This window comes from Bidens hawaiensis, unplaced genomic scaffold, assembly GCF_021521415.1.
Source record: "Bidens hawaiensis isolate Kalapana, Puna unplaced genomic scaffold, B.hawaiensis_p1.1 tig00019197_1, whole genome shotgun sequence".
NCBI lineage: Eukaryota > Viridiplantae > Streptophyta > Magnoliopsida > Asterales > Asteraceae > Bidens > Bidens hawaiensis.
The window spans coordinates 384,224-408,275 of NW_027492908.1; the positions used below are offsets into that span (position 1 = coordinate 384,224).

The window sequence follows — 24,052 nt, forward strand, 5'->3', positions numbered from 1 at the left end:
CTAGGGAAACAGACTACAACAAAGTCATAACAAATCCATGTGGGTCACGCATGTATAAATATTTTAAAAAAACATCCTAATTATTATCTTCTTTAAATACACAAAATCCGGCCTTTACCTCTTCTCCAAGAACTTTAGAAGTCAACACGCCCCCATTTTACAACCTTTGTTATATATATATATATTCCAAACCTTCTACCTTAGAATATATTGGATCAAATCTTTCACACAAACACTTTCAAGAACAGTACAAGTCATGTCTTTCATTTGTAGATCAGGAATCCAAGAAGATCTTTCATTTGATGATCTTTGCATACTTCCAACAACCCCTCAAAGGAAAATAACAAGAAGAAGACACAGTTTTTGCAGCAGAAGCAATAAAGATAACACCAACCCGTATTCGAATCGTGGGCTCGACAAGTTTGAAGCTCTTTTGGCGGATCTTGATGGGAAGAGACAAAAGATCTACACACAAAAAGGGTCTGAAGATATTTCATTGGTTAGATTTGTGTACACAAATGCAAATGATGTGAAACCAATTGTTGTCAAGATCAAAGATCAAAGAAAACAAGAAAAGGATCAGAAACGAACACCTGTTTCAACTCCTGAGCATCCGGTGGGTGGTGGTGACACGGTGGTTCAACTAGCAAAGCCACCGGTTGTTAGGAAAAATGGTGTTGAGTTTGGTCAATTGAGAAGAAAGTTAGGTGAGTGGTGGAGGCCTTGGTATTGTTTGCCACTTTTTGTGATCTTGATCTTGGTGTTCTTGGTGTTTTTCGGGCGGTCTTTTGCGATATTATGCACGTCTATTGGGTGGTATTTAGTGCCGATGATTAATCGTGATACCCTGAAGAGGGTGAAGAAGAATATGAAGAAAGAATACTCTAGGAAATTTAGTGAGAAGATGATAACATCTCCAAGAAGTGTGCTCAATAGTGGACCAATGACTCTCTCAGCCTCATAGAAGAAGTTTTTGATTTAAGTCTGAAGAAGATTAACTTTTTTTTTCTTTTTGGTGTGTTTTTGTGTTTTGTTTGTTTCGATCAGTTTTGAATTTTGTGGATGAAGATCCATGTACAGATTTAACTTCTTTGTTATTTTGTTGTTGTGTATTTGAATGTTGACGAAGTAGTTGGATGATAATGTCGTTTGGACAATTTTCAGAACAACATTGTTGAAAATGTATTGATTGCATATACCTAACATGCTTAAAAAAACAAGTCATGTAGTTTAACTTGTTTAAGCAGTTTAGTTAAACAAATCGACCTGTCAACCTGTTTAATCAAACATGTCGACCAACTCACTTGTTTATGACCCCTTTCTATAGAACTCATCAATCCGATTAACATGCTTACAATATGATTATTAGTTGCCAACCCGTATGACAGTTTTAGATAAACCGTTAAAGTAGGTCGTGTTTAGCTTACATGATTTAAAGTTTATGCATGTTAGGGTTGATGTTTTTAACATATACGAATAAATGTGTTCTGGTTAAATAATTCAACCTGTTTCTCTGGCCTCTAATTTATATATTTCTTTTTTTTAATCTATACTTAATAGGTTATTAGGTCACTTGATCATTCTATTGTATCGTTATCATACCAAATTTGTATTTTGTGAAAGTGGCAATTTTTATTCATTGTTATATAAACGTATTGATTTGTTTTTTTGTCATGTGTTGCACGTATATCCTAATTAAATGACCTTAACATGATGTATAGAATATTAACAATATTCCATCTAAGTAAAAGTTTGAGTTTATGTACCATATCTAATAATAAAACAACGGTAAAAGAAAATCAAAATAACGGAATATGTTGGTCCCAAAATATCATAGCACATGCTCAATTGTGATTTGTCATTTGTGGGTAGAAATATATGGACGATCTAGTTATTGATTGACACATCATCAAAATTTATGAAAAAGTTGAAACTTGAAAACGAACCATATCAGAAAGTATATTAATTAAGTATTTGTGGGACTAGCCCCAGTGATAGAGGTGCAAGACTTTTAGAGGGGGTCTTGAATTTAATCTTAAGTAAATGAGAAATTTGGAGTAATTTAGAAGGGACTTATGATAGATGTAACATTTACTATTTGCTATTAAAGTCTGTAACATATATTTTATAATTATGGTGATGGTATTCAACTTTTCATCCACGAATGTAAATAACTAAATATAATTTAGATTATGCATAAAGGATAATTATGATAATCCAGCGTTTAGTTGGTTTGCAGTTAGCCAATGTGGTTCTATGATCATTTGCTACGGATGATATGCGGTAGCTATTATAGCTAATTGCAAGCACAATTACAGGATGTGACATTCGCTTGACATAACTCTTTAGAACGAAAAATGTATGTTAATCTAACTCTACTTTACATCAATAAATCTAAACTACTCATTTGTAGAGGTTTGAACCAATGAACACCCCTCTAAAAAGCATGTGACTCTAACAAGTGGGTTAACTCCTGACTTTACTTAACATAGTTACGTCAAGAAACCTAAAGGCAAGAACCTTCATACATCAAAACTGAGACCAGTATAACACATATGATTGAAGGCAATATACTTCAAGGTTGAGGTCAATAAACCTCATATATGTAATTGAAGGCTTAGACGTCCTTCGCAAGTTTACACAATTTACCTTATAATCTTTTAATATGGAGACCCCCATATTTCATTTAGTTATATAAACAATCCCACGAATTTTTAATATGGTGCGGAGTGCGAACCAACACTGTAACGAGCTAAAGTGGGTTTAGAGCAACTAGTTTATGTTAATTATGTATTGGAATACTATCCATATTTCATAAAACATATGAAACACAGACGACATAACTGTTACATTAGTTAGTGATGTTTGTTATTTGTCGTAACTTATATGTACAGAAAGTTTTGAGTTTTATAATGTAGATTCAATCCCTTTCTTGATAAGATAAGTATACCTTTTTTTTTCAATCACTTTTTAATATATTATATTGTCACATGGTACCTTGTGAAACATAGTTTACACGAAGTGATGTCGACATGTTTGTACATGTCGTAGTATGCCATAAGGCATAAATAGTAGTGGGACAGGATTACAACACTTTGACCACTATATATCCAAGTTGGTTGAAGATGATGTATAATAAGTTATTATATCACTCCTTGAAGTTGTTCATATTTGATTTTTGGATAAACTTTAATTATAAGAATGTAATACCTTTGGCATTACATATATTACTATAGCAGTATTATACAAATTCACATTAAAAAATTTTTAATATAATAAAATTTTAAAATGTACTTTATGATTTCGTAAACTTCCAAAACAAAATTTTATAGTAATCAATTGTAAAAGCATTTTGCATAAAAATATATCTTGTCTAGGAATGATTTTGAAAATATGGGGATGTTTTTATAGATATTCCATTTACAAATTTAAGGATGATTTGACACAATTAGATGATGCTTTTAAATGAAGAAATACTTTTATGTATTTAGAAATTACATTTTCTGAAAGACATTACATAATGTAGAAAACAAGGGTTATGATTTTCCTTATAGAAACTTTAAAGTTAGACCAATCTATGGTGGCCTGGGTCATAGGTCATAAACATCCACGCATAAGTTTTCCAGTTAAAAATTGACAGGTTCATATTTCCACCTTAAGTGATGAGTAAATGTACCATATCGAATCAGGTATCATCAATAGCACTTCGAATCTTCGATACCGACTTTTTAAGATTTCAGGATCAGTACCGGTATCGATACTTTACTGAATTTGTCTTTGGTACCATACCTAATATTTTAGATACTTGTACTGGGCTCAGCGCTACTCCTCATAGCCAACCCTTTTCTTCTCCACGGATCTTGAACTCAAAAAATGTTTACTTCTTTATAAATTTTAATACTCCATTGCAATTGTTAGATTAATCCCTCAAATTTATTGTTCATTTTAACACTACATATAGTTTAATCCCTTTTTTGGGAAACGCCAAAAAAAAACATATCACGTTTTATGTAATATAATGAAGATGGAATTACTTAAGCTAGCTTTTTTGGTGCCTGTTTTTGGAGTTTTCTTAAATTTAAAGCAGCCATGCCTTTAACCGCTGTTAAATGTGCATAAAGTAATTTAAAACTAATAATTATAAATATCTTTTACATTATTAATAAAGTTATCTCCTTTTGTAGTTATCTATTCAAAGTTCTAAACAAAGTTTTATTTTATTAGTTACAACATACCTACTCTTATAATCATATGAGATCTGCTTTAGTCTAATGGCGCCAATATTTTCGTTCTTTGTACATTGTATTACCTTCAATGAAACTATTATTCTATGTTGTACTAATCATATTAAATTGTCACGATGAATTAAAATAAAACAAGTATAATCAAATTTTATATAAGCTAAAATGATATATCATAAATACTTGATAAGTTTTTTGGGTTGAGATATATTGTTGTAGTTCAAATATTGTCACACAATGGAAAGAACCAAGCAGTAGGATTGAGAATTCGATCTAGAATTTGATTCGGTTGACATGGGTCATTATGATCATGGTGTTTTACTAGTCCAGTAAACTAAATGCTCTAATTGATCAATTTCATTGAAATGATAACACTAAAACAATCAATGATAATAACATAGTTTTTATAATAAAATGCTTCAATTAGTAATCACCATAACTGCAATACAAGTTACGAATTACAATGAAAAAAACCAGTTTAATTACATCAAGCTAAAGTCTAACCATTGTAGTATGTTTGCTCAAAAGTTTCACACATCGAATTTTGTTTGAATAGAACAGTTGTTGATTATTTTTGTGCGACCCTCTGTATAATTTGCTCGGCAGGATTACAAGTTTGTCATCTAACCTGTAACAACTTGTTAGCAGAACATCACAATATAAGTTGCTTCACTAGCAACTTCTCATCAGTAGTAAGTTACTTCAACAGCAACTTGTCTTCTTTAGTGGTTGGTCTTTTGTCAATGCACTTTAATCTTCATCTTCATTAGAGATAGCTTACTTTATCGGCAGCAACTTGCGTCGCGCAACTTACATCAACTTTAACTTTGTTATTGATTAGTATAAGTTACTTTGTCAACAATAAGTCTCTTCCGTAGGTGAAAATTATGCCTTCATGGTAACTTTTTGTCAACAACATTTTCACATAATCAGCACCAAAACTCAATAAACAAGATCTTCAACACTAGTATTAACTACCATCAATCAATCAATCAATCATACTCAGTTAAGTCCCACCAACAGCAAAGCTATAAGTAGGGTCTGGGGAGGTTGGGATGTAGGCACACCGTACCTCTATCCAACGGGATAAAAAGGTGGCTTTCATAATTTGTAAAATATTTCATAATTTGTGTTTTATAATCACCTGTTCCTTGAAATAGCCAACAATTTCCGACTTAACTAGTAATACCAAAGTCTTTCATAATCAAGATCTCTTTCAACTCCTTTTGCAATTTTTCACAATCTTAATATTGGCTGCTATTTTAGCATCCTTCATGTTAATTGTTATTAGTAGGCTTAAAATGATATTCAAAGTCTTCTTTTAGACTAACTTCAAATTCATATTTCCACACATTCTCAAAATAATTTGGAATTAGGGATCAGAAAAGCAAATCACATAACATAAAACATGGCTAACTTGACAATATTACATCATTTAAAATTACCTAGAGTCGTCATATAAAAAACAACCAAGAGTACATAGTTAGCTAGGTAGCTTAGGCATCATGTGTGTGATGAGGTGTAAATATTCAAACTAAAATAATGAAGAACAATGATACTACCTTAGGGCATTTCCATACGTAATACGTTGGCCAGTGCACTCTATGTTGGACCTGTACGCGTATGAAACAACATATACACATATACAACTTTTGCATACGGTCCTAAAGAATCGCACAATGAGCATCATTTATGTGCGATAATGGGGTGTAGACACAATATCACTTGTCATGGTCAGTTGTGTAATTAATATAAAATGAAAATAATGATAAATTTATGAGATTAGGAATATTAAATGCTAACAGACACTTGATAATAATTATAGCGTTTATTTACCGATTGAAGTATGTGAAAAAAAAATATAGTATATAAGTGGGTTTATTAGGAAGCCATAATAAAATAGAAACCATGTGTTTTATATGTAAAAAACTCTTATATACATAATCTTTTTTTTGAAGGTTTTGCATATAAACATATGTAATAACCGTTATAGCAATAAAACCAAAACACACAGTAAAATAACAGTTAAAAATAAGTAAATTTGTTATACAAAAATTAGGTTTTATTTATTTATTTTTGTTATAACTCCTTATATGTGTGTTTATATACAAAAAGCTTCCAAAAAAAATTGCGCAAAAAAAAATTAAACGAAAAAATCTATTTTTTAATATATAAAATTCATGGTTTCACTATTAGTAAACAATTTGAGATTTATAAAGTATGAGGATAGATGTTATGTTATGGAAACATTATGATATCTTACGGATTAAATAATTCATGATTTATAAGAATTAGGACCATAAGGATTTGGATAGATCTGAATATTTCATTCCTGAATTTTGGAAATCCTTTAACAACACTCACATAAAAGTTGGTCTAATGTCTTATTTCTCTAAATTATAATTTAAATAATAAGGTTTAGTCGGTTTTCTGCTCCATTAAAGTTGGTATTGTTCATATAATTTTACCAATTGCTATAATGAATTGGTAAATATATCCAATCCCGTACTCACTCCATATAAATATACCAAATTGGATGTTGGGTGTTTTTTAACAATCTTTAAACTTTTAGGAAATATATATATATATTTTTTGGCTAAGTTATAAGGATAAAGATAAGAGCGTAATGTAAGTGCTCTAAGCCATATATAAAATCCATGAGGCTTGGGCCAAGGGCACGAGGGATTTGCTTTTAACAAAATCAAGATTCTTGGTGATTGTTTGGCTAACAACTCCTTAGCTAATAAGGTATACTCTAACTTCAACATAGGTTAAAATAACATGACACTTTAAAAATGGATTAAATCACTCCTCACTTGTGTTAAATTTGTTAAAATTGGGCCTTGGATTATACTTTTAACTGGCTAAAATGCAAAGACAATATATTAAAGTAACAATTAATAGGGGTGAATGAAGTTAAAAGGATCAAACCATTTTCTTTGGATGAGATGGAGTGAAAGAGATAAAAATAAGTGATGTTATGTTTATGTGGAGTTAAAATGGATTAGTATACCCCATGGCCTTAAGCTATGTGTAGTGGAGGGACTATAAAATGGGGCGTTTTGCGTCATGTGACGCACAGTCAGCAAATGGTAGGTTTTTGTTTTTGGGGTGTAATGGTGTTGTAGCCCCTATATATATGTGTGTATATATATATCAACACACACATTTGAATATAATAATATTAAAACAAAATGAAGAACATGCGAGAAGCAGTAGCCCCCCCCCCCCCCCCTCACACGCACACAAATCAAATCCTTATCGACCCAAAACTCTCATTTGTCGCCCCCTTCTCCTTACCACTACACACACCCTTATACCCGGTTTCTATACCTTCAAATAAATCATTAGATTGGATCTTGTCATGTGCCACAATGAGTTCCGTTTCTATAAGCTCAAGTTTCTTTACAACACCTTATGTTTGGTTTCTTTCTTGACACATGAGAGATTAAAGATGGTTTTTTTTTTTCATAAATCATTGTATGCACATATCTTTCTAACAAGATAATTTTAAACAAACGTACAAATTCCAATGCACTAAGAGCACATGTCCAGAGACTGCGGTATGAACACACTGCCACGAATAATGACGTGTTTGTGAAACATCCATAGGTTGGGACATGCTTGGATAACGGGGTTTGGGTACTTCAACAACGTAAACAATTACGGGTGAGGCAAAGCCTCTCTGGTGAATCATATAACATGTAATCAATCGAATATGCAACTATAAATGTAAATAAACTAATTCTTGTAGCCTATTTTAAGGGTACCTAAGTTTAGGGGTGTTTACGGTTCGGTTTGAAACCGTGAAACCGGTCATCGGTTTGGTTTCACGGTCGGTTTTTTTCTTTTATTTTCGGTCGATTGGTTTCAAATTTTTCAAACCGTAATAAACGGTTTGGTTTACGGTTTATATAAAAACCGACCGTATAAAATTGAACCGTTACGGTTTGGTTTACGGTTTATATAAAAACCGACCGTATAAAATTGAACCGAACCGTGAGAATCCATGTATATTTATTCTTTTGAATATGTCTTACTAAGTATTATTAATTGTCTATTTTGAAACATTTAGGTATAGTTTTGAAGCACTTGGGTGGATCTTCACATAAATAGATTACATGTTTGGATTTGATTAATTCTGTTAACTTCTGTTTTCAATTTTTTTACTTTTGTTCTTTTGTTTCCATTTGGCACATGGTGTTTTATGATCAGATTGTTTTCAGGTAGCTTGATTTGTAAATTTCTAGAAACAATTTTAACATATGATGCACTTTTAAAAATAGAGACCTAACAAATCCCAAACCGTGAAACTAAACCGGAGTCAAACCCTTAGTTACGATTCGGTTTGGTTTAGTTTTATTCTTCAACGGTTTGGTTTTGATTTTGATAACTAAAAACCGTTAGTAACGGTTTGGTTCACGATTTGACCTAAAAGCCGCGAAAACCGGATCGTGAACACCCATATCTAAGCTCTTAAACCAATTATATACGATGAGGGTAATCATATTTCGAGATGCCAACAGAATTAGTATATGTTATTAAGGGAAAAGCTAACGTACAAATTAAATTAGCGTGTTAATTGTGAGAACTAAGTAATGCAATCAGTGGCGGAGCCAGAAATTTTTTTCTATGGGTTCGGAATTTATTGGTGTTCAATTTTTTTCCGGCATCAAAGTTTTCGGGGCCCGGATGGGTCGGGTCCATCATTCGGCCAAATAAAAAAACACAATATCACAGTCATAACAAAACTATATCATCAACATTAAAATAAAATATAAAATTATATTAAATAAAAGGGCTTATGTATTATAATTGTTTCATACGCATTTTCATGTATTGAAAACGACTAATAACATCTTCGGTCGCGACTATCAGAAACAACTCATTTTCAATATAGCAAATGCAAGAATCATTCATATAACCGCTACACATCCGATTAGTTCGAATACTTTTTAAAATGATGATAGAGGAGATCAAAAGGAGTACATTCTCATGGATTTAAAAAAGGGTCGACAAGAGAAACTTGATTGGTCGAGTTTGTGTAAGTTTTCATTTATAAAAAAATGAAGTTTGATGTTTTCTGTTCCTTCGTTTCAAGCTTCTTGCTAGGTATATGAGTTTTTTTAAAAATATTTCAGCCGTTCAAAAGAATAAAAATAAATATGGATGAACGATGATGACTAATAAACAAAATATGGCTACACATATTATTATGATAAAAACAATATTCGTCTAGACCCATTTTTTGTGAGCACAAAGAAATTAAGACTCTTCCTCAAACCATCTTCTACTTCATGGGTGCAATAAAATTAAATGACATGTACTCAAAATGTCACAAAGCAACGACATACTAGCTGAAGAAAATGACATCGTTGTCTCTCTTTCAAATTCAAGTTTTTTTTCACCGGCGAACGGTGAAATGTTTCCGGAGATTTCGTGACACTGGGTTCGTTCGCCGAAAAAGAATGGGTTCGCTCGTTAATCGTACCTGTGAGTTATATATAAAACCGAAAATGGACCGGGTTCGGCCGAACCCGGTGGCTTTAATGTGGCTCCGCCACTGAATGCAATTATATATACAACAGAGTGTAGTGTAATTACACTTTGTGTATATATAATTACACTACTTGATTCTCACAATTAACACGTTAATTTAATTTGTATTCGATCCAAACCCGTGTTATCAAATAGTAAGAAATGTTTGATGAATGCTACGTGTAAAAAGGTACTCGATAATGTTCATAAAGATTTCATAAAATATTATGTGATTATAAAGATATGGTTATGTTAAAATACAAAGAGAGACAAAAATGAGAATGGGTGAGTGACCTAAAAAACCTCATAAATAGAAAATCTAACAAAAATAATTAAAAAAAAATCATAACTTAAAATATAAATAAAAAACAAAAAAATAATAAAAAACTAAAACGTTTTTCTCGTTGTCCTTGTTAAAAAAACAATAACGTCATTGTGTCTTATCATTTTGTTGTGCATTTTTTCTTGACATTGTTTCTTTTTTTTTCAATATTGTGTTATATTACTTAAAATTTTGTTATAATTTGCTCGGTATTGTGTTATACTTTGCAGTATAAAGACACAATATACAACAAATTATAACACAATGTCGAGAAAAATATAACACATTAATAAACAAAAAGACACAATAATATTTATTTTTTAAGAAGGACGACAACAGAATATATTAGTTTTTATTTTTTTCGTTTCTGATTTGTATATCGAGTTATGATTTTTGTTTATTAACTTATTTGACTTTTCATGATTTTTAGCCCACAAATTATTCTCACATTTTTTTTGGTTCTCTTTATAGGATAACTCAACACTATTAAGGATTTAAGGTATACATTTATTTAAAATTCATTGGTAAAAAAAAAAGAATTCTGAAAACAGAATTATGGATGTTGGGCTAGAGTTTCAAGGCCACTAAGGGTCTGTTTGTTTGGGTCTGAATGGACCCATTCAAAGCCTCATGTCTGATTCGGTAAGACATATGGGTGTTTGGTTAAACCTTAGACAAGTGAATCAAGAACATCAAACACGATATGCATAAAACGTTTATGCGACTCTTTTCATTAATAAAAAAACAAAAACAAAATACTTATGACTTTCTCTACTCTTAATAAAAGAAAACTAATGATGGGTTTATATAGCACCCATAATTCTAATCATACTCAAACTAGGAATCACAATTAAACTAGACCTCTAATTTATTTAATAATAAGTAAAAGATAATTATGACACCAAGTTATTCAACTTGGTCCCTGAACTTTGGATCACCACCAGACCGCCCCTTGAGATCTTCCGTACCACCCTTATACTTTCAGTATTAATCATTCGGGTCCTTCAAGTTGGTATTGCACCAAGTTTTACACTCCCTCTCAATATCAACTTCCGTTGTTCCTCCAAGATCCTTCACACCTTGTAAAGCTCGAACCTCTTTGAGCTTGATTCTTGGATTTGACTTCATCACACTATTGTCAGGTTTCTTTTTCCTAGTTACAAATGAGCTAGTTTCGATATTACCATTGTTTAGAACTGCATCACCCGTTTTCACATGGGAAACAACTTTTACTTTCTCAACTTCATGACCAACTATCATAGTACTCAAAGCAATTCTTCCATCCCCACTCGATGCATGCTCCCTCTCGAACTTAACTCATTCATTGGTTCGTTCATTCGGACCACCCAAACTTTGCATGAACCTCATGCAAACTCCAACATCAACTTTGTTGGTTTGTTGATCTTCAACGTTTTCTATTCCACGTGACAACCCGTAAGATGAGACGGAGCTACCTCCTCGTGCACTTATTCCAACACGGTTTCTCTCTCGTCTTGTTCGGTTCCAGTCACGGTTACGTCTTGGTCAACCGTATTTTCTTCTTCAACCATTATTTCCTCATCATCTAGATTTAAAATAACAATAGATGATTCCAAGGTTACCTTCAACGGATTTGACTCCGGCACTACTTCTTGACTTGTCCACCAACAAGAGCCTTCTTCAAACCATTCATCTACCAGGTTCGGTTTGAATTCGGTATCGACTGTGTATTTCGCTTGAACCTCGGCCATATTAGCCTTCACATCCCACGGTTCTTCTTCTTTAACCACAGCTACATTACTTTCCTCCATAGGCTCTCGACAGTACCTTGCCATATGTCCTTTTTGTCCACAGTTATGGCACCTAAAAGGAAACTGCTTAGGTTGGTACCTTGATTCCTTGTCTCGGTTCTCTTCGTCCGATGAATCTTCTTCAGAGTTGTCATCTCGACCCTTTTGGTTCCATTCTCTCTTCGTGGGTCGGTCACGTTTCTTGTTCTCCCGATATTTACTCTTACCTTTCTCGCCATAACGGTTATTATTTTTACTAAACCGATGCTTCTCCTTTCTTCCGACATACAAGGCTTCGCTCTCGGTTTTAATCGATACACCGGCTAACTGTTTTGCCAAGGCTTCTTGTCCAGCAAGAATATTTTCGAACTCGGTAATACTCGGCTGGGTCGCCCACCCTTGAATAGCGGTAACGAAACTACGATACTCCAGCCTTAAACCGTGGATGAGTATCCGCTTCATACGAGCATCGCTAACCCGAGACTGTGGATCGAGTTTTCCAATCTCGCGACACAAATTCTTCACTTTACGAAAATATTGTGAAATAGGAAGATCACCTTGAGAAATCGTCATCAACTCACCTTCGACTAGTTGCAATCGAGCATCGTTCTTTTTCGTGAATAAGGTCTCTAGCGTATCCCACGCTTGCTTTGCGTATTCGAGATCTTGAATGTGATCAACAACATCATCATCAACAGTTGTCTTGATGATAATCATCGCCCCGCCCGCTTTCACCTGCCACTTCCCGATACTACCATTAATATCGTTTGCAGGTTGTCTCGTCTCGGTATCGTTCGTTACCTGCCAAAGATCTTGACCTTGAAGATACGATTTAATGCATGTCGACCATTATTTATAGTTGCTTTGATTCAGTTTCTTGATTCCTCCAACAACCTGGAATTCGGCCATTGTTCCTTTTCTTGACTAAAGAAGATTGATCAACAAATATAAACACGTTTTTGTTACACGAAACTTTCAGACCTCCTGTTCTAAACAACTAACACTAGTTGCAAGATGGCAGCTATATAAGGATAATATCTCTAAAGGGGTTTTACTTTTCTTCTGAACACATTCTAAGAATATGGTTCATGGCAATTGCAAACTTTGTTGTTGACTTGTATCTCTCAAAACCAAAAAGAAAATAAGAGTTACTGCCACTACTACCTTCTAGATCAAGACGAGTTTTAAAATTGAACGAATGGCACCACTACTTTCTTGATGACAAATAGAATCAACAAATAATAATTAATTTTTCTTGGCTTCTTCAGTACGGAAACTCCCACAAACCAATTACAAATAAATTGTGGCACCACCTTATTTCGACTAGCCAAAAATAGGATGCTAACGTTTTCAGACTTCCGGTGGGTTGATGGATAAGGTGGTTGGCGGCTTCCCTCACTTTTGGATACGTATGGTGGACGGCTCTCAATCAATTTTCAACCTTACTTTATTCTCGTAGCGATCTTGAACCGTTTCTTGCCTACGATGAGTTTCTTCTAACACCTTCAACCGGAACCTTAACTACGGTAGGTTTCTTGGCCTCTTATGCCTTTGATTGGAAACTACTATTGCAATCAAGACTTGCCACCGGTCGGAAACACGAGCCTGGATCGTTAGGCTCCGATACCACTTGTTAAAACTTAGACAAGTGAATCAAGAACACCAAACAAGCATAAAACGTTTATGTGACTCTTTTCATTAATAAGAAACAAAAACAAAATACTTATGACTTTCTCTACTCTTAACAAAAGAAAACTAGTGATGGGTTTATATAGCACCCACAATTCTAATCATACTCAAACTAGGAATCACAATTAAACTAGACCTCTAATTTATTTAATAATAAGTAAAAGATAATTATGACACCAAGTTATTCAAGTTGGTCCCTGAACTTTGGATCTCCACCAGACCGCCCCTTGAGATCTTCCGTACCACCCTTATACTTCAGTATTAATCATTCGGGTCCTTCACGTTGGTATTGCACCAAGTTTTACAGTTTTATGGGATGGTTTTATATACAATCTTACATCAAGGTAATTTATAGAAAAAATTTAGTGTTTTAAAACATGTAAGTGAAATCAAAAATTGTGATCAATCTAATACACAAGTTTGTTGGTTTTACACTGAATGTATGATGTATCATAGTCTACAGAAATTAGGTGTTTGCCTTTTGAAAGTAGGCCTTTAAATAGTGTTCCTTTGGGCGCACAATAGTTGCTTGATGAAATGCCGGTTGTTTTGTATGGTTAATGGTGTGTCGATATCCGTCTGTTTAAGATAAAACTTGCCTCTTGTTTGCTTTAGTTTGCTTTGCCTTTTTCAGATATAGAAAATGTAGTTCAAGTTGGAAACCAATTAAGGTATGCTTATATGGTATCCTCATCAATCGTCTTTTCTGTTACATGTTCATTTTGTTGAAGAGTGTAACTATAATCGGGTATGCTTATAGTATCTAATGTTCATTAATTTTGTCAGTGTAGACGAAGGTTAGCTGCTGATGATACTCCTTCCCATTCCCAACATACGGGATAATCAGTGTTGGAGCAGGTTCTTCTCAAATGTTTGTTGTTGCAATATAGTTTGTTGAGTCCGCGATAGCCTAACTGAGTGGAGCAGCAGTTGGAGTGATAAAGTGTGAGTTTTTATATTATGGACTTTTTCTACTTTTAGAATTCCTTTTTAGATGATGTTTAACTACTAATTACTTATATGAATCTGTTCGTGTTTGTTTATGTTCGTGCGTTAATGTTTTAAACGAATGGTTCACGAACATAATTGAACGTGAGTAATTATTATATATAAATCATGATAAAGTTAACTAAATGATAAACGAGCCAAATTCGAGCTTTTGTAAGTTAAACGAGCTTTGGCTCAAATCGTCCTTAAATAAGCTTGTTCAATAAACGAGACCGACTTATTAAAATTATGATAAAAATAACTAATGTTAAACAAGCTGGATTCGGGCTTTTTATAATTAAATGAGCTTGGGTCAACTCGAGCCTAAAAATAAGCTTATTTATCCAACAAGCCCAGTATTTATTTATTTATATAAATCATGATAAAATTAACTAAATGCAAAACGAGCCAAATTGGAGCTTTTGTAAGTTAAACGAACCAGGGCTCAACTCGAGCCAGATGAGTTTTTTTTTTTTAAATGGGTTCTGATTTCAAGCTTTCAGAAAAAAAAAACTGCCTAGTGTTTTTTTGGTACGAACATGTTTTTTCCTACTGTTTTTATTTTAAACGGGCCTACTGCTTTTTTTTATTTATTTACTTTTTTGATCTTTTTCAAGCGTTGCTAACGGGCTGATATTGAAAACATGCACATCCCACCGGTAATATCCGCCCAATAATACTGTTGTGGGCAAACCTTAAAAACGAACACCAAACTTTTAACTCTTCATGTATATTTTTCGTGTTGTATACGCAGTTGTGGATGTCATATTAATTACATTAGTAGCACGCTTTCGTTTCATGATATCTACTTTGGCTATGGGTCTCCCTATGACAAGGTTTGTTGCGTTTAAAATGGATTTTGTAATGTATTTTTCTATATGTATTACATTTGGTGATATGGGATTTCTTACTAAAATGGATTTAACAGAGATGCTATGTATTACTTTGGTAACTTGTGTTAAGATTTATCGTCAAATTTTTGTATTGTTCGTCTTAGATGTCGATGGCTACATGTTCAAATGGAGCTAATCGTTGCGGACTTTGGCATCAGATCCAACCTATGATTCTATATATGAAAGTGTTTGGTAGATTGTATTCTAAAGTTGATAGTTAAATAACCGGCTATTTTGGTTGTAACGTATCTATATAATTTGTTTTTTTATGTATAACATTTGTAAAGAACAATGTTTCATTTATGTTGTTTATAATAAATTATTTCTTAATTCATACTACGGTGATTTTTTTGTTTCATATTTGATACTTAGAAGGTGTCTTTACATCAAAAGGGGTAAAGTAGTCATTTTTCATAGTTATTCAAAGGTCCAACCAAACAAACTTAACTGGTTCAGCACTTACTGATTCAGAGCCTCTTAATCATTCAGACCTCTTACTGGTTTAGCACTTAATGGTTTAGCACTTGCCAAACAGCCCCTAAGTGTGGCCCAGTTTTCTTTTCAGAACGGGCCAGCTGCTCGCGAGAAATTCAGACCGAAACAAATACAGTGCAAAGATCTAGAGGCGTGTGGTTCGGACCGTAACTCGGTTTAGTTTAGTTTTTTCTTTTCTTTTTTTTTAAGCTAAATGTTGCATTTTTATAAGGATGGAATCCTTAACTACTATTATTTGAATAATGAATCAGACTACAAAACAGAAGTAGGTCTAGTGACTTCACCCTTCATATTAATAGGTAACTAGTTTTTACCCGACGCGTTGCGCCGGTACAGGTTGGTAAAATTGGACGGCGATAAACTCTATCATTGTCGGTCTCGGTCATTAAGGTGAAGAGTTGACATGAATTTGGACATTATCGGTTACACCCATTACGGTATAGGCACTGTTGGTAAAACCTGAACGTTAAAACCCCCAAAAAAATCGTCAAAGTAACATATAAAAGGATTAACATGTAAACAAATAAACTGTTTCACGTTTATTTGGTCTAGAAACCCGAGCGGTGGTAAAGCCTAAGCGTTGTTGGTTCCAGACATTGAGGCGGTAACCCGCCACGAGTTCGGTCAGTTTTGTTCACTTTTGTTAAAGTACCGGAGCTAAAAATGAAAAAAATATATAAAAATCGAGGTGGACTAATGAGGTGACGTCGGTTGGTAAACTCGGGTGTGGTTAAATTTATGAGCGTTGTCGGTCATGGGTGTTGAGGTTGTGAGTATACGCAAATTTGATCAGTTTATGTTATAATCATTTCGATATCAAAATTAAAAAAATAGCAACAACTAATACGAAGTAGAGCTGTGCAACGGTTCAGAACCATGAGAACCGAACCAGAACCGAAATGACTGAAAATTAGAACCGAAACCAGAACCTCTTATAGTAAACCGGTTCGGTCCAGAACCGGTAAAGTCAGTTCTTGCTAATCGGTTCTGGCCAGAACCGGTTCCGTTGAATACTTATCAAATGAGTTGTACGAACTTTGCAAATTACAAAACAAGTTTATATAATTGTATGTCTTCTTTCACAATAAAATTAATTTAGTTTACAATATGAACACCAGTTATATTTTTTATTAAAACCTAATTGTTGAACTTAAATAAATCATTAGTAACGAGAGATTAAAGGAAGATCTTATCATTTTATATTAAATTACCTTGATAGCTTAAATCAAAATTGATCATGGTTGCTAGGTCTTTAACTTAAAGAAAGAAGATTTGAAGTAAATAATGATTGAATGGATGTCGGTTAATAAGTTACTCTATAAAAATTTGGGATTGGTAAATTTAGTTAAAGCGTTTTTAATATTCCGGTTCTTCGGTTCCAAGTATAGAACCGCGGTTTTTACCCGGAACTGAACTGCGAACCTTTTAATGCAAATTTTGAGAACCGAGAACCATAAGGTAACACAGGTTAGCGGTTCCGAGGCACCGGTTCGGTTCCGGTTCTTCGGTTCTAGCGGTTCCGAACCGTTTTTTGCTCACCCTTACCGCCAAATGGCCCAATCGGCACTTAGCGACACCAAAGTTGTTAATTGTATTATATAATAATTAAACACAATATATTAAATAGAGTTTTAAGTCACCTATGTGAGAAACATGACTTCATGTATGTTAAATTATTAGTTAGTCACTTGGACTTAATTTCAAATGTATGTTATCTCAAAATATCATTATATACATAATTCTTAAGTTTTAACTATTATTATTTAGTATTTGTTTTATTTAACTCGTATGATTTGAGGGAAACACGCAAATTTTAGGATGATTTGCGTAACAATATCCTTTATTTATCTTCAAACATAAAATATATTTGAGCGATGTGACTCATATCCAGTGGCATGATCTAATGTTTTCTTGAATTCCAATATTCCATCCTAATCTCAAATCACCTTACAAGCAACCTTTTAAAAGTAATCATATTTGCTTTAGTTAAGACAATGAAATTGAAACACTGGTAAGAGGATCTTTTAAACTAAGGCCTAAAGAGTGAACTTTATAATATTCTTTCATAAAAAGATATTAGTTTGCTTAAAAAATTATTTGTGGGACATTTTTACGAATATATGTCAATTTTAGTTATGTTAGCTCAGTTGGTTAAGGGGGGCGTAAGACTTGAAACAATAATGATAAACTTGAATCGGCTGACCCTATTTTGAATCGGTGTTTGTAAGTGGGTGGTGCCACATCCCCCGGTGTTAGCATTTGTGTGTACTATTATTTCTTTCTTATTCTATAAAGAAAAATGATCACTAAGCAAAATTTGCATTTTTCTCTATTTACAATTGGATTGATTAGAAATAAAACTTCATAAGGACTCTAAGCGGTATACTCATAGAGTGTTAATGTTTATGGAAGTTCATGAATAAAGTAGTTTTTAGTTGTAAACACGCTTCTATCAATCGGATCACATAAAACGTTAAAGATTTAGTTTCCTTTAGGTAAAAGAATAGGTCGAATTGTCGAAGGTTCACGTTTTGAGTGGAATATGTGATATAGTTTTAATTTCTAACTTGTAATATGTTATTGGGTGTGCTGCTCTAGTCTAGCATCTGGCTAATTTAGAGCGTGTTCTTTTTCAAATAAAAAAGTTTGCCATTCAATACAAAGTAACTAGGGTATTAAAAGCATTTAGTTGTTCACTTGTTAATTTGTTATGTTAGTATATTATTATTTTGTGTCATTTTAACTCATGTTGTATTCACCAAAACATTGAGTAAACCAAGGCCAAGAGAGTGACTGTACACAACTCTTGCCCCATACTTTCTCATTGAGTAATACACCCCCAACTGTTTTTTTAAAATGAAACAGAACTTGACTTTGGTATAACTTGTGTAATTTACTAGTTTTGTAATCGCTTAATTATAAATCTCGAATGAAACAAAATTTTGAAATAAATACGTGTTTGTTAAGCATTCCGCATTATAAAAGAATTTATTACATTCTCTTAAGTCTATAATGTATAAATAAAGACTCGTTACAAAATACTAATATAAAAAAAATACAAATAATCATTTAAAAGAGTCACATAGTTCTATACTTAACAACCCTTTTTTCTTTAATCTTCTCTTAACCAGTATCTTCTTTTCTTAAGACTTTGTCCTATAATTAACTAAAGTGTTATATGGTCTCAATGTTACTAATTTATATACTAAATCCTATATAAAATTTATTTATAGCTAAATATTAGGTAGGGGACAAACAAAACGTATGACATACTTTTTTTAAAAATTAAATAAAAACCTTTCGACATGCATACAAAAATAAGTACGTTTTTGCGTCTCAATTTTAGAAAAAATATATAAAAACTTTACGGCTCACTTGTTTGTCACTAAACTACTTAAGCTTCACAACCTTATACATATGGATGAATATACAGTGAATTATTTCCATCTATACTCGTCAATATAAAATTTGACAATGAAGGAATTTTTTCAAGATTTTGAAAAGTCAAAATAGTGTGATGTTTACAAAAATAAAAATTATCAGCAAAATTAAATTGTTTTGACTACATCCATTCAAGATTTTGAAGTCAAAATAGTGTGATGTTTAATTAAAAGTTGTGGGCGCTTTTTTGTCACGTAGTTAAGTACTCGTGGTATAAAATGTGCCACCTAACATGTTATTGTAGGAATATTAAACAAACAAGAAAATGATTGCTACCTACTACATATTGGTGACAATAATCAATCAATCATACCCAGTAAAATCCCACCGACAGCAGAGCTATAGGTAGGGTCTGGGGAGGGTGGGATGTAGGCACACCGTACCTCTATCCAAAGGAATAAAGAGGTGGCTTCCAGAGAGACCCTCGGCTCTAAGAACATGTATATGAAGAAAAAAAAAGGAAATCAAAGTTTAACAGTTATATAAAAAACTACTACTAATTATAATAATATTAATAAAAAGGTCACAGTTTAACCGCAATATAAAAGCTAATAATAATAATAATAAAATATGTAAGGGAAATACCATTATGGTATGTGACCTAAATAAGTTAAGTCTAAGCCCTAAGGTATTCAATTCTCTCTAAAAATCCTTAACTTTAATTCTACTTCTCCACGAATTCCTATCCTCAACCATGTCCTCGGAGAGGTTTAGGTCTATCAAATCATGCCTAATCCTCTCATCCCAAGTCAATTTCGGTCGTCCTCTACCCCTCCTCCCCTCTATAGTAATGTTTTCTACGGATCTAACAGGATTCGTCGTTTGTCTTCTCTTTACATGTCCAAACCATCTCAATCTCCACTCTCTTATCTTGTCTGCTATGTTCGCCACCCCTAATCTCTCGCGAAGCACAACGTTTCTTATTCTGTCTAGCCTTGTGTGCCGACACATCCAACGTAGCATTCTCATTTCTGCTACCTCCATCTTCCGCACTTGTGCCTTCTTGATGGCCCAACAATCTGTTCCATATAGCATTGCAGGTCTAACTGCCACCCTATAGAATTTTCCCTTCAGATTAGTCGGGAAACTCTTGTCGCATAATATACCTGTGGCTGCTTTCCATCTACACCATCCTACCTGAACTCGGTGGGTCACATCACTGTCTAATTCCCCATCGCTCTGTACAAATGATCCTAAATACTTGAACTTCGTTACCTGCGGGACCACCTGCCCTTCAATTGTGATGTGTGCGTCTTCACTGTCGTTTATCTCACCATAATCACAGTGTAGGTACTCCGTCTTAGATCGGCTAATCTTTAAACCTTTTGTCTCTAAGGTTGTTCGCCACTCCTCAAGCCTCATGTTTAGATCTTGTTTTTTCTCAGCAAGTAACACAATATCGTCTGCGAACATCATGCACCACGGGAGAGTCCCCTGAATCGACTTTGACAACTCATCCAAGACTACTGCAAAAAGAAACGGGCTCAACGCTGACCCCTGGTGAAGACCTACCTCTACAGGAAAGAAATCAGTATCCCCCACTGGCGCACGGACACTTGTTTCACTCCTGGTATACATATCCATAATTATCTCTATGTATTTCCTGGGCACTCTTCTACCCTCCAAGCACTCCCAGAGCACCTGTCGTGGCACACTATCGTAGGCCTTTTCTAGGTCAATAAACACCATATGTAGATCACGCTTCTTCTCCCTATAGTTTTCCATTAATCTTCTTATAAGGTGTATTGCCTCTGTGGTGGAACGCCCCGGCATGAAGCCAAATTGGTTGACCGTAACCTGAGTTTCTCGTCTAAGTCTAACCTCAATCTCTCTTTCCCATAGCTTCATAGTATGACTTAGTAGTTTGATTCCTTGGTAGTTACCACAACATTGGGCGTCTCCTTTGTTCTTATAGATAGGAACTACAACGCTGCTCCTCCACTGGTCTGGCATCTTACCTGATTTGAGAATACTATTGAACAGAGTAGTTAACCACATGACTCCTTCCTCCCCCAGACACTTCCACACCTCGATGGGTATGTTGTCTGGGCCAACTGCCTTAGACCTTCCCATCCTCCTCCTAAGTGCGTCCTTCACCTCTTCTCGTGTGATCCGTCGGCAGTAGCAGTTATTCGATTGTTGTCGATGAAAGTTTGTGTTGTCATGTTCTTCTTGGTAAGCTCTCCCATTGTTAAAAAGATTGTGGAAGTAGGTTTGCCATCTTAGCTTGATGTCCTGCTCCTTGAGCAGTACATGCCCATCTGTATCCTTTATGAACTTCACCGGTCCTAGATCTTGCCTTCTACGCTCCCTGGCTTTGGCAATCTTAAACATAGCATGTCCCCCTCTTTTGTTTCTAGACTTTCATACATCCGTTTAAAGGCCGCCTTCTTTGCTTCCGCCACTGCCTTCTTTGCCTCTATCTTGGCCGTTTTGTAGTTGTCCCTCAAATCCACTCGCTCCTCCTCATTCATGCACCTCATTAGCTCCCTAAAACATCCTTGTTTGTCCCTTATCTTGTCTTGCACTGCGTCATTCCACCACCAAGACTCCTTATGCCCACTTGACTTTCCTGTTGTGACCCCGAGAGTCTCCTTTGCTACATGGATGATCTTTGTCTCCATAGCTTCCCATATATGAGTTGAGTCCCCATTTAGTCGAGCCCGCGTATGCAGTATGAGTTTATCCTTAAACAGAAGGAGATTTTCGTCCTTCAAATTTCCCCATCGAATTCTCGGTGTACCTTTCTTCTCTCGAACAGTCAGCTTATTTCTGAAGGCTATATCAGTCACTAGTAGTCGATGTTGAGTCACAACTGCCTCCCCAGGTATGACTTTGCAGTCCTTCCACCAACGTCGGTCTCCTCGCCTCATCAAAAGGTAGTCAATTTGCGTGTCGCGTCCGCCACTGCTAAAAGTGATTAAATGAGAATCTCGTTTCCTAAAAAAAGAATTTATAATACCTAGGTCATTTGCCACCGCAAACTCTAGAAGATCTGTTCCGGTCTCATTCCTATCACCAAAACCGAAACCCCCATGTTCGGCTAGAAAACCATCGTTAGCCTTACCAATGTGTCCATTAAAATCACCTCCTATGCAAATCCTCTCCCCCCTAGGTATGCCCCCTACCACTGCGTCTAGGCAATCCCAAAATTTTCTCTTTTCCTGATCCCCTAGACCTACATGAGGCGCGTAGGCGGAGACTACTGCCACTACTTCCTCTCCTAGTACTAATTTCAACACCATAATCCTGTCATTATGTCTTATCACCTCCACCACACTAGTGTGTATTTCCTTAGCCACTAGAAACCCCACTCCATTCCTAGCTCAATCAGACCCCGAGTACCACAACTTATACCCATTACACTCAGCCCCTCTATGTCCTTTCCACTTAGTCTCCTGGAGGCATGCTATCTGAACCCTACGTCTTTTAAGCACATCTACCAATTCTAACAACTTACCATTTAATGTTCCTACATTCCAAGAAGCCAAACGCAATATACGCTCCCTATCTTTACTCTTTCCTACACCCGTCGATTCAGGACATGGTCTCAGGTAATAGTCATGGTTCCTACACTCTATGGTTGCAACTAATCACACAAACACAAGCAATAGAACACCAAATCAATAATAATAATAATAATAATAATAGTAGTAACAAAAACTAATAATAATAATAATAGACACACGGCACACAGTAACAGATAAATTGGACTGACTAGTCTAGCAGCATCAAGGCCTATTGCCAACAAAAATAAAAGATATGAAACGATCTCACCGGGATTTTAGCAAGTCACCAATATTGAAACCGGGACGAGACACCGTGAGCTAACGAGAATAAGCTAGAAACGTGACACAATCTACAACCCTTGAGTTTCGGCGGCGGCGGCGTTGAGCGGCGGCGACGGCGGAGCTCCGGCGACGTGTTACGGTGGCGGCAGAGGGTGAATCAGCTAAGATCCTTCAATGATAACACCTCGCAGCAACCCAGCAACCTCCACAGAGCCTTAATCGTTTTTCCGGCGGCGGCAATAGACGACGGCGGCGGCGGCAGTTAACAACAGTAGCCGGAAACAACAGTACAGCGAGAATAATGAGCTGCGGTGGTGTTATGGACGTGTTGGAGAGCTCCGGTAAGGGTTAATAGGGCTGTTGTTACCGGATCTTGAAGAAGGAGCTTCGTATCGTCAGTGGCCGGAATTGGGGTTAATTTCCAAATTCAAAACCCGGCTGCGCGTTCGATGAACCCTAGCTAGTCGGTGGTGTCCGTTGTCACTCTCTCCCTCTTCCTCTGTTGCACGGGTAGCGGTTAGTAATTAGGGTTACGAACAGAAGCAGCGGTGAGATGAAGCCGTGAAGATTTCAAAATAACAAGACTAGCAGCGGTGAGATCTTAAGCCGTGAAGATTTCAAAATAACAAGACCGAATAAATTCTTTTATTATAATTAAGGTATAGAGTTTCACCACGTATGAAGCTAAATATACCAAATGTGTCAATCTAACAAATGTTGAAACCCCATAAAATATGTGAAGCCACACATTTTGCTTTGGTGACAGTAACTAAAGTCTTATCTTATTGCTTGAACAAACCACAGTTAGTTAGATCAAATTTTCCTGTGTGTGTTGCATGTGCTATTTAAACACACAAACAGAAATAAAGTTTTCTAAACAAACATA

The 24,052-nt window shown here is 35.0% G+C and overlaps 1 protein-coding gene across 1 annotated transcript; it reads left to right on the forward strand.

Moving 5' to 3' along the window:
* Positions 1–256: 256 nt before the first annotated feature.
* LOC143557811 (uncharacterized) lies at positions 257–964 on the forward strand. Its single transcript, XM_077046795.1, has one exon. It carries the CDS (start codon positions 257–259, stop codon positions 962–964), a length of 708 nt encoding a protein of 235 aa, XP_076902910.1.
* Positions 965–24,052: the final 23,088 nt, after the last annotated feature.